Raw genomic sequence first — 12,840 nt, forward strand, 5'->3', positions numbered from 1 at the left:
CTCGGCCTGCACGAGAATGGATCAGCATCGCCCTTCCAGCAAAATATCTAGTGTGCCCGAAAAGGCCACCGGAGAGGGTCTATTTCATGTCACCTTCATTATCAGCTCGATCCCTGTGGAAATGCGCGACTTTGAATTTTAAAGTTTAACTTGGATTTGCAGTTCTGATTAAGGCTCGAATGACCACGACAGATGAGAGATGGGGTGAATAAGTGATTCAATTAGTTTTTGCGGAGGTTTGACAGCTTACATGAGTGAAAAAGAAATAATGGAAACATTTTTGACACCGTGTCTTGAATGCAAAATGTGATGATTAAAATGCAATGAATTCACACTGGAACTACTGCACAGGATGAATGCCGCTACGCTAATTTTATAGTCTCACTCGCTGACAAAGTCTGTCCCTTTAGGGCAAAAGTATGAATCCTGGAAAGTTATATAGAGTATGTAGTTCATATGTGAAAATCAGTTTAATGCATCAGCATGTTACTGTTTCCCTCTGAACAGAGCCGAGTCAGCATTGACTTTACTACTTTAACCAATTGCTTTGAGTTCCTTAGGGCTTAGATACATATTTAGCATTGATCTGTGAAGATTTTCAAGCACATAGCGGCTTCTCACGATCATTTTAGCAGCAATTCTAAAATCACCATTCCTCATACATTCGGGAGAGAAAGCATTTTCTTTTTAGGTTATGGGAAACCTCAAGGTTATGGCAGTCTGATAAATTAGTAGTAAAATGATGATATAGTACCATCTTCCTGTAGTGTGATGGTCATTTACAACATTCAGGATGAGGTTAAAGTTTTGGAGTTATAAATCCTATCCGGGGAGAGATACAGAGGACCAGTCTCTCACAGCGTCTATGCACTGGCAGCCAGGTGCTATGTCAAAATTGCTGGTGGAATTGTCTATTTTCTCTCTGGCAGTTGGACACATTGCTCTGGACAGCTCCTGGCCAAGCCAGTCACAATTCAATTCCTCGAATCATTCATCAAGCACTTGGGTTGTTTAGGGTAGTGCAAAAGCTAGGCCAGCTCCCCGCCACCCCTGAGTACTACTTAACCTCCGTCGATAAGAAGACACTACTTTATGACTTTATGTACCTTTGCCAGCTTTTCTGAAGAAGTGGGGCGGGACTGACAATCGACTGACTGTCCACCCGAATTTGGAATGACCCTATGACTCCGGTCCGTTCAATTATCGAAAGTTAATGCACACCCGAGGTGTAACGGCCTTTACCACCTCGGGGTGTGCATTAACTTTTGATAATAGAACGGTCCGTCATCAATTATTCCTTACTTAGTTACATATAAATAATTATTTGTTCAATTATGTAAATGTTTATTTAGATTCTTAAATGCTCAAGATACTTTTTTCTTCATCAGTTAGTTTCTTAAAAGTAATTGAAACATTATAACTTAATATTAGGGATGTAACGATTCACTCAGCTCACGATGCGATGCGATTCACAATTCTGATCTCACCATGCGATTTATTCACGATTTACTCACGATTTATTTTTACAAAATGAGTTTAAACAAATTAGAAATGAACAACTTCCCTTGCATTATTTCTTAAATGCTTCACGTTTCTTTGTATAATATTTTTTTTTATTTCAAATAACAAAACTAAACTGAAATTTTAAAACAAATTAATAATAGAAAAAGTATCTTTAATATAAACAAACTAATACTCTCTGTGCTTTTCTTGGATTTTTTTGCATTTAATAAATATCAGCATGTCCACGTTTAGGTTTGCAGTGAACATGGCGGCCCCTGCTGTTCAAAAAATGTATTGCGATTCAGTTCACACTTCAACCGATTTGAATTGTCACACATTATAATCGATTTTCAACCGGCTCACGGTGAATCGTTACTTCCCTGCTTAATATAATTAAAACAAGAAATGCAATGATGTTATCAAATAGCACGATAATACACACGGTTATCGTTCACTGCGATAAAATTCCAGCAAATACTGTGATATAAAAAACATGACATTGTCACAGGCCTAGAAGACCGTAACCCTTCAGTGTTTCATTGTATGTACCACCTTATCCACATCGGACACAAGTGACACCAAACAACACGAAAAAATGAGATCACTACTATTATAGTACGTAAAGAACTTTGACACTCGGTTCCAACGTGGACTGAATGTGGAAACTTGAAATCACCAATTAAGTTCAATTTCAACATCCATTCAAACTCTTATGACTATTAAGAATTTTGTTGGTCTGAGCATGTCGTACCTCATTGTGTAGAGAAGCGTTCCATTGTCCACCAGTCGCAGAAGTTTATTGGGTGTGGTCATATTGTGGGCGACTGACTTCTTCCCATTGTGGAAGAAAGTGTCAGGAGTCCAAATCTTGCTGGCAAGAAGGTTGTTAAGTGGAAGGACCTGCATAGGCCCATCGAACTTCAGCCTCTCGTCCCTCCAGCTCTGGCGGAAGAACACATCAATCGTGTACTCCTGTTGGAAAGAGACAGATTGAGTCAAGATTCTCTGACAGGCCTTTTAAAACTTCACTTCTCCCCCCAAGTTTCCCCACTCATCTGATCTACCGCCCTCTCAGCGAGAAAGCCCGCGGTGGTGTGTGAAGTTCTTCTCCAATCTCGCCAAATGACTTGAGAGCGGGAAAAGACTTTTGCTCAGTTCTTGTAGTTAACAGATTTTTCTGTTTGGCTGTTCTTGATTTGTCGAGATGTTTTTTTTTTCTCAGTTGTACACTTCAATAATTCATTGCACTTTAAAGAGGGAAGCAGCCTGGCTGGTGCGGGATCCTTAATGCTCCTTCAAAAGTTCAAACTCGAATGATTGGGTTTTCACATCTGTCGCTGGAGGGATAAAACAAGCCTTCTCCAAGAGTTATCTCTCTGACCATATTGCCATCATGGAACAAGGGACACTGTCCTCAGTAAACCTCTGCTAAAAACCACACTATCTTCTACAGGCTTGAGTATCGCTCGTGATTTGAGATCTACCGTATGACAGCGGCATCACAATTCCCCACAGGTTCTCCACGGGACATCAAACACAATCTTATCTGCTAAAGTTTGCATTTCATTTTCAAGTCATTTCATTTCAGATTGGCTGCTTAAGTCGTGAATAAAAATAGAGGCTTGGCGCTAAATTCTGAATGAGATCAAACCCAATCTGTATAAACATTTTGAGCGTCGCATTAATCACTGAGAAAAGTCTGTAGCTTGTAACAGAGTACGTGACAGCAAACAATTACAGGATGTGCAATTTGGTGGTTTTATTTTCTGCATTACCAACTGAGTGCTATGAGGTTTTTGTCACGCTCCAAAAGGTTCAATTTGCTGGAAAGATACTTGCGAAGCACCAGACAGAAATCTATGTTGGCCAGTCAATCAGAAATGTCAAGACGCTCTCAAAACGAAGGCTGAAAACAAGTCAGATAAAAACATTCATTACAAACGCCTTCTAGTCTTTAGTACACTTTTGCCGCGACGACAACAAAATGACAGGGAAAATAATTTAGGCTGTATGACGAATGGCAGTTTCCATTTTGAGTTTTCAGCAATAAAATGTGTATGGTGCTCATGTGTGTCTCTGTACATCATTTATTTAGTAAGCTTCAGACTTCTATCTAAAGTTGCTTTCGGCTTAAGATTCTGTGGGCGGGTCTATCGCCAGTACTTCATGGGAAGCGAGGAACAAAGTGAAAGTTAACATCAGGTGACGTCGACATCACAAGGCATACAAATAAGCAGACTAGAAATTGGTAAAAACGTTAAGAAAACATTCTTTGTGTTATTATGCGTACAGTGATTGTAAAAAAGCAATGCACTAAAAATCTTAAATACGCACGTCTGATGAAGACAGCATGTTTTTTAACAAACAAGCTGTAAGGGCATGCACATTAAAATAGCACATAAACAACTGCAGAACCCCATGGCGATGAAGCTTCATGTCTGACTCTTAATGGATGCTTTTTTCTTTCTTAGCAAGTGTCCTACAAATGCACAGATTACATATGTTTCATTTGCGTCATGTGTAGCAAAAAAAATTGTTGCTTGCTTTACTCCAGAGAATACTACAGGGAGCTATGAGGTCGTAAATGGTTGGGAGTTATTCCAGATATTAAAAAAGTGTTGTTTTTGTTTCTATTGTTTCTATTTATTTCTCTTTTGTATATAATTATGTTGCCAAAAACAGTTTACGGCGAGTGTCTACAAGACTGATGTCCCCTACATGTATAACATCATGGGAAATGACAGTAAAATCAGCACGTCAACATTTATTTAATTGACAGCATTTGCTATTGCATTATGGCAAATGTTGGCTTCCTAATGCGATCAGACAAGCACAGATGCTTCCATAAAAGAACCCAATGAGGAGGTCATTTGCTTAAAGCTTTTATTCATAAGACTGTATAAAATGGCCTAAAACTGTAGCTTTGGTCAGATAAATGAGTGTCATGGGATATCATCTCACAACCCCAAATTTAAAAGAAATGGCACTCGATGGATAGCAACAGATGCTGTGCCTTTTCATAGCCACTGATAAATATGCAAACCGATGAAATAAAAAATACAGAGAACGAACAAAAACTGGACTAAACAAAACAAAACAGGGGTGCCATAAACACCATAGTTAAATCAGCAGTCTCACAGATTGAAATGCAAATGGAAACAAAAGATGTGCGAAACAATGCTGCAGGTGACATTCTGTTCACATATCAACAAGATATTGTCAACATGCTGTCAGGGTGACCAAATAAAGTATCTGTACACGAGGTCATCATTGCTCTGTTCACAGTATTGGCAAATGTTTATCCTGGAACATATTCCAGTTTAATAAAATCACGGACGTACTAGCATATAGTATATAAAAAATGTTCACCAAAATAATCCATCAGAGACGATAAAACCTTAAGATCTCAGATGTTGATAATCACACAGCAATCCTTCTTCTAAACATACATTTAGTTACATTTAGCCTTATTACTTCTGTGAACCATAGCTGAAATTTCTACTACGGACAAATACTGTTTTAACTAGTTTGACCATGAGAATAAATTGTCGTTGTAAATAAGCCCAAGAGCCCATTAGGGTGGACCATGTGGGACAGTCAGACAGTTAGAAAGTCAACACAGTTGCTGGGATTCAGTCCTGATATCAGGAATAAAGTTACAGAATGCAAACTGTCGATCCAACCGTGTGGCACCATGCAAAGAGTTTTAATAAGACCTGAACTGCCAGAGAGTACAAAGAGTAATTGTGAAGTTGAAAATAATGTCATTGCACGCCTAGTATGCGGGAGCAGATCCTGCTGTTCCTGAGCTTTAGTAGCTCTCAACGGGTGTCCAATATGGACTACATTCTCTTCTAACAGAGCAACAGAGAACAGCAGTGAGTTATCCAGGTGTGAACGGGTTTCCTGTTGATGTTAATGTAAACCTCTTTCATCCGTATCTCAGTTCATGGTGCAAAAGTCCATGCGTTATGTTGTAATTGTATTTGTTCTGCAGAGGATTTCCTCCCGGGTTCTGATCTTAACTTGCTCACAGGAAGCCAATCCTGTCCTGCCCCAGTGAACAGTATCTGTATGCAACTGGGCAAATAACCTACAGCCGCAGAAAAAATGAAGAGACCAATCCAATTCTAGACGTATTGTGGCCATTCCAGTCGAGTGTCTGTTGAATTTCAACAACATCAAACATCAGGAGTGACAAGTCATCCAACAGCAATGTGAAAGACATGACAGCATGACAAGACACATGGAAGCTGTGATAAAAGTCCAGGTTATCACATAAAAAAAAACATTTTTTAACTTTTCCTAAATACATTTACATTAAAAAATACATTTACTGTCCTAATTACATATTACATGTTGCTAAATTGCTTAAAAGTGAATATGAACTTGTTTTCTTTGCAGTAGGTGTGAAACAACACAGAGCATCTTTTCTGTTATTTTGACCTGTTTCTCCAGTTTACATTTTTTGCAAATAAATACAAATAGAAAGAATATTTTTATTTGGAATTCAGTAGTTCAAAGAACGAAGCAAAAATGCTAATTATACCTAAACACATACCTATAAATAGTCAAGAAAAATAATTTTGGAAATAATTTTGAAATGGACTATTAATTTTTTCTGCAGCTGTATAAGCCAATGCTTTAAGATCAAATGATTTTTAAGATCAAAAAATACATTTCAGTCAAGTGATCCTAAGCGTTTGAACGGTAGTGTACACGAATGTGTATACTGTAGTTCAACAGTCTTATCTCTATAATCTAGATTACAGTGCAGGTAGTGCAGGAGAAAACGCAATTTAACAAAATATTGGCTCTGTCAACTTCCTTTGTTAGTGCATTACTGTTAAAAAAAATGTTTTGATAATTTTGACAAAGTGGCAGATTAAAATAAATCATGTTGATAACTCACTACATACACAAACAACACAAACCATGTATAACTTCTGCAGAACGTGACTGCAGTAGATGTTTCAGTCAGTTAACTGTGAAAATAATTCAGCGAGCTTTCTTTAGCGGTTTAATTACAGTCTTTTCCCACAGCCCTTTCCACGCTCCTAAGAACTTGCTTTATCCCTTTTAAGTCATCTGTATTAATTATCGCACATGGAATGTGTTCATTATGGCAGAAGAAGCCTGATGGAGCCAAGAAAAACCCCCGTAGAGAACAAAAAATGAGTGAGAACATATTGTTTAATCAAGAATTGATAAACACGTTAGGGTCCTTGTGTGAGTTTCTAGTAATTTATGATTAACATACACATAATGCTATTTTATAAAAAGAATGTTTTTTTTGCTCTATGTCTAATGTGCTTTTACTGGTTATTATTGTTTCACAATAATACATCACACACAGGGTGTAATCTGATAGAAACATTAACCGTATATGATACATAACAGTAGGAACAAGTTAAAGAATAGGTTTAAGCTTAACAGTATATTCCCCTGATCACTTTTCCCACGGTATCTTCAAAGGACCAATTTCATAAAACACAATCTGAGGGACCAGCAAACTCTTTCTTCTCTTTGAACATACAAGCACACACGTCTATCTTCAAAGAAAGTCAGTAGGGGAAGCGCATTGCCAAAACAAGATTAATTTAAAGATCAAAACAATTTTGCACGGTCTGGTTAATCCATGTGGAGCCACGGACGATACAGTACAGTGTTTGGGGTTTTCCTCACACTTGTCCTGCTGGGGCACTGGGCTTTGGCCTACTTTTGAAAGAGTGATGGAGGAGAGGAAAATAAAGAAGACCTCAGGAGAAGCGTGTTCTGCATGAGTCCATGACTTCTGAAGACAGTACAGCAGCAACAGCTTCTGATGCACACAGCGGCGATGGGCACTGGGTTGTGGCATAACATGTTGAGCTAATGAGCTGTAAAACGGAAGGCAGGGATTTGTCAACCCCAAATGAAAGGTGTTGAAAATGCTAAGCCACTTCAAACAAACAAAAAAAAAACTGAACTATAAGAGAGATTTTAGTCTCTGCGATATTCTGGGTAAAGCGGACAATGCGACCACTTCAGGGTAATGATTCAATTCAATTCAATTCAATTTTATTTATATAGCGCTTTTCACAATGTGCATTGTTCCAAAGCAGCTTTACAGGAGCAAATAAGAAAAACACAGAAAGGTAAAACACAGCACAGTTGTGATGATGTGAGAAACACTATTCGGAAACACTTCCTTTAAAGAGGTGGTCATGGTCAGGGTTTTTCCTGCATAGAGAAATTGGAGGCGGCCGCCTCAGCCAAATTTCGTGCTGCCTCCGACACTTTGGAGAAATTATGTCGAATGTCTTCTCCGGCCATTAAACAAACTGTCATTTGTAACTGCAGATGCGGCATTACGCCACAATGGAGGCGCTGTTTCATTATCAGGCGGTGAAGAGTTCAGTAGAAGAGCTATAAGGAACTGTATTAGCTGTGTTCAGGTGTTTTTAAATGAAAGTTCTTAAATTAACGGGCTGTACATCATTATGTTTTTAGCTGTGAAGTTGGCTCGTTGAATCAGCGTTATACTGTACACAGCGAGATCGCCAGTATGAACGCACATTGTAATCATAACGACTCGCAAACAAATGACTCCTTGAACCGATTCATTTAAACAGAATGTAGGCGATCAGCGAATCATTCAAAGCTCCGTGAACCACAAGTGAACGTAGGATGTGAATGAGCTTTGCTCATTTAGTAAGAATTATGGCAATTATGGGCTGAAGTAAGTTGAAAAGGTTAAATTAAAAATTCAAATGTTCAACTTTTCTGTTCCGGTGAATAAATGTAATGTTTTATATAACTTATTAGTTGTCTTTTTCATCAAATTTTTAGAACTTTAATATAATTGTTATCTTAAGCCACTTAAAGGGACGGTGGGCCTACATGCGCGTTGCACCACATCCGCCTCATTTTGAGCCAGGAAAAGTTCACCCAAAAATGAGAATTCTGTCATTATTTACTCACCCTCTTGTCATTTCGAACCTGTGTGACTTTCTTCCTTCCGCAAAACACAAAAGAAGATGTTTTGAAGGATGTTGATAACCGAACAGCGGTGGCACCCATGACTTCTATCGTATGGACAAAAAACCAAGTGAATGGCTGCCATCGCTGATCGGTCAACAACATCTTTTTTGTTCTTTTTTGAAGAAAGGAAGTCATACACGTTTGAAATGACAAGAGGGTGAATAAATAATGACAGAATTTTCATTTTTGGGTGAACTATCACCACAAGAGAAAACAAAATAACCACTTAGATGAGAAGTATGAAAAAGGTTGAACATATACATTGCATTTAAAGCCAAGACTCATTCCTTTAATGTAAAATATTCAACGAAGAAAGTAATGTAGCGACTTTGAATAATAATATTAAGTCCAAACCTGAATGCGATTTATTGATATTTTTGGCTCTTTGTTAACATTATTGAATAGTCTGTGCAGCCTATAGGTGAGGTATCAGAGCAAAAAGTCTTAAGCGTTTCTCCCATAGTTGCTTAGGAGAAATAAAAACAGAAAAAATGATATTACATAATATTGACTTCTGATTACAGACTAGGACTTGTGACATTGTTGAGATCTCTACTAAATCTGTAAGGGGGGCATGAGATTTCAGGGTTTTTCTTCTTAATGTATTAAGAAAGTATATGGCAAATTTCACTACATGTTGACTTTAGAGCTTTCTGTAAAGTATATGACATTGATCTGATTCATTTTATAGTTGTACATCTTACATTAAGATGAGCGGTGTTCATCTTTATGTGTGTCACATGAGAATAAAAGCATAGCAGAAAAATGAACCACTGATTTCCCATGACGTTCCATTGATGAGTCATTACTACATTCTGGTCTACTGCAAATGAACACAATTAATTATTAAAACCATTTATTTTAAACAACCAGAACATCCATTTAATACTCTGTGGGTGCTATTTTCGGTGAGTAGAAAATCTTTCCAGTCGTATTTTCTGTAGATATGGCTGTCTCTGAGAGCACAAGCTTGTGGGCAGGCCACCTTAGTTTAGTTCCTAATTGAAGCCACTTTGAATATGTTCGTCTGAGCAGCTGAAGAGGATGAACCAGGCCGCTGAGCCGCTCGCTTGTTTCTGTGGGCTGTGAAGTCATCCACGTCCCGGCGCTTATCTGCAGGGCGCAGGCTCTACAAGAATGTCTGACACGAGCAAGCGCGCTGCCAAATAACAGGACGCAAGCTACTGCGCGAACTGTGCCGGAAAGATTTTGCTCCCCTAAATCGCGCTTAGATGCTCAGAAGGCAAGCGCCAGACATGCGGTTGCTCGGAGACCGCCCATAGACAACAGGCAGGCGACTGAGAGTTTTGTACTGTTTTCTCAGTGGAACGGCGTCCAATGGAGCGATCGATCTAATGATCTGTTTAATTCGCTTCCATTCGGCGAGCCTCTTTAATCCACTAAAGCGATCAGATGGAGATTTTTTTGTTAGGAGAAGTGAAGAGAACTCGATGGGTGTGAAATCAGGAATGTGTTTGTGCTTGCTTTGACTTTAAGGGGAATGTTACAAGTCTTCATTTCTTGAAAACAACACATTTCTATGAAGCTGGTATCTCTATGCATTAAATTCTAGTAACGGTGCCTTGTAGCGTGCATCTTATTTTTAGTTGCCATTTTTCGAAACCATTGCGTGTTTTTAAAACATGCCATTAAAAGCGAATGGGGTTAAAAGAAATACGAACATCCATACTTTTCATTAGTATTCAAAAGGCTGCTTTAGTGTACTGGGTCTTCTGAAGTGTCGATTACTCATGGCCATGTCACAGTGAAGTGGCCTGTGACACAATCTGTGGCTTCTAATTCCCTGCTGCTACATAAGATTGGACCGGCTCGTACTCCAGCAGCTCTCGTGGAAAGCACTTCATCAAAGCGGAAACAACACGGCCCCATTTCTGTGATTCAGATTATAACCCACCACCAGTAAAAAGCCCTACTGACGACGTCCCTCCTTTATTCATCCGTTTTAAGTGTGACTCGACAAACGTCTGATCACAGCTTTGACCTCCACATGAAATTGTCGGCATTGTAGACACCGACTTCCACTGGTCAGATGCTTTTATCCAAAGAAACTTACAAAAGCTACATGTTTGATCAGTACTGTATCAGTTGTGTTCCCTGGGAATCAAGCCCACAACTGTGGCAGATTCTCCTCCATACCTTTTTTTCTCTATTTTATGCTTTTTACTACATGGATGCAGCTCTTACAAGGTCTCAAAAGTTAAAACAGTCGCTGTTTTATACAGCAGTGTTACAACAGGATTTGTAAAAACACAGCGCATAGGTGGGCAACAGTCCTTCGCTAACCCCGCACGCTCTCTCATTAACATATGAATGTGTGTTATTCACGCTCAAGCACAGCTCTCGCTTATCAAAGCGGTACGATAATATCATATATTCAAACAGGTCATCTTTTCAGCCTGATTGCTGATTATTTCAGAATTACCTGCTTGTATTACTTGCAGACATTAAGTGCGCTGGTTACAATCACCTGCCGTACTGAGGAGAATTACTGCAACTAAAAATACGAGCAATCCGGAATGTCTCTATTTAGAGCAGACAGAGATAAATGGGCCAGTGAGTTATGGGAACAAATGAGGCTGTTTGTTATTTTTCTTTGTCTCACACAGCCTAGACTCCCTTTCTCGTTGCTCAAAGTTTCTGCTTTTTTTTGTGACCGTCTCTCCTCCGCTCTGTTTTTTTCCACATAAGCTCTAATGCATCTTTTGAAAGCTTTCTATACTCTGACCTGTCAGCATGCGATTGGCTGTCACTCATCCATTACTGCCACTTCTACTGGAAGGTCTTTGCATTTGACTGCTGGGCAAAACACAGTCCCGAGAAAGCATTTGTGCAGACGCGGGTAGAGCAGCAGGGGTTTTAAAATGGAAGTGGGCACTGATATAAGAAAAAATATAGTGGTGCCAGTTCATCCGTTTTTCTAGGAACTGAAGACTTATGTAATTGAGTTATTATGCTGAAAAGTCTATTATTGTTATCTTTGCTCTTTGCAAATCCAAACTGGAAGCAAATGATTGCCGGATTGACAACTGAATCAATAGTCTATATATAGTCTTTTTAAAAATGACAGAATGCCTTCCAAAGCACTTGCACTTGGTAACAGCAAATGCAGTCATCGTTCCTATTGGGTCTTATTGTGAATGTGTTTGTGAAGACTCTTAAGACTCGTCTGGTAGTGGAACACATACTACATACTGTTTAACTTATAGCTAATCAGTGTTGGGTGTAACTAGTTACTAAGTAATTAGTTACTGTAATTTAATTACTTTCCCTTTGAATAAGTAAAGTAAAGTAATATATGTGTGTGTAATAGTCGAATTGACATCAAAATTCAGAGTCTAACTTTAAAATCTGTGCTTTAATGTATCATTCTCACATTTGTAATACTTTGGTCAGTTAATAATACTACTTTATGTAGTTTAATATTATTTATTTGAATGAATTAAAAGAGCCCTTTCATGCCTATCCTTGAATCACTTAACTAATCAAGGTTGATATAGGATATAGAAAGTAATTAGTAATAAGTAACTAAATACTTTTTGGAGAGAGTAATTTGTACAGTAATCTAATTACACTATTGAATATGTAATTAGTAACTAGCAATTAATTACTTTTTGAGAGTAACTTACCCAACACTGTAGCTAATACATATTTTACCATCCAATATGGTGCTAAATTAATTAAAAAAAAATTAAAAGGATAGTTCACCAAAAATGAAATTTCTGGCATCATTTACTCACCCGATGGCGGTACCCATTCACTTGCATTGATTTTGTGTTCCAATACAATAAAAGCCAATGGGTAGCGCCATTGTTCCATTACAAACATTCTTCACAATATCTTCTTTTGTGCTCTGCAGATGAAAGAAAGTCAGTTAAAATGACAAGAGGGTGATTAAATCAGAAATTTCATTTTTAGAACTGTTAAACTTTTTAACTGTTAACTGTTAGTTATTTTTTAATTAATTTCGTTTTTTTTATTAAGAGTCTTTTAATTTAAACGAGTCAGTTGAAAACAAGATAAGTGAATGTAACTGCATTTTTTCAGCAACGGTTTGGCTATTAATAGATCTCTAAAGTAAACCTTAAAGAGATTTCACCATACTGATAGCACAGGTGTCAATATTTGCCCATAAAAAGAAAATAAAGTGGTTATATTTGAATAGTTATATAACTTGAGTAAACAAACATAAATTATTTCCAGATTGCACTTTTTTTGCAAACCATCCCAAAAGATCAGGCGTCATTTGCATTCTGTGATTTCAACAGGTGCTGCTTACCTCTGCCCCTAACTAGC

At 38.1% G+C, this 12,840-nt stretch overlaps 1 protein-coding gene across 1 annotated transcript in view; it reads right to left on the minus strand.

Moving 5' to 3' along the window:
- Positions 1 to 2,205: 2,205 nt before the first annotated feature.
- The window catches only part of gabra3 (gamma-aminobutyric acid type A receptor subunit alpha3), a 95,165-nt gene continuing 84,530 nt past the window's right edge, over positions 2,206 to 12,840 (minus strand). Inside the window, exon 5 of the mRNA XM_057360947.1 lies at positions 2,206 to 2,475. Within this exon, the coding sequence (XP_057216930.1) occupies positions 2,206 to 2,475 (270 nt within the window). The remainder of the gene's footprint in view (positions 2,476 to 12,840) is intronic.

The sequence above is a fragment of the Triplophysa rosa genome, linkage group LG19 (assembly GCF_024868665.1).
Source record: "Triplophysa rosa linkage group LG19, Trosa_1v2, whole genome shotgun sequence".
NCBI lineage: Eukaryota > Metazoa > Chordata > Actinopteri > Cypriniformes > Nemacheilidae > Triplophysa > Triplophysa rosa.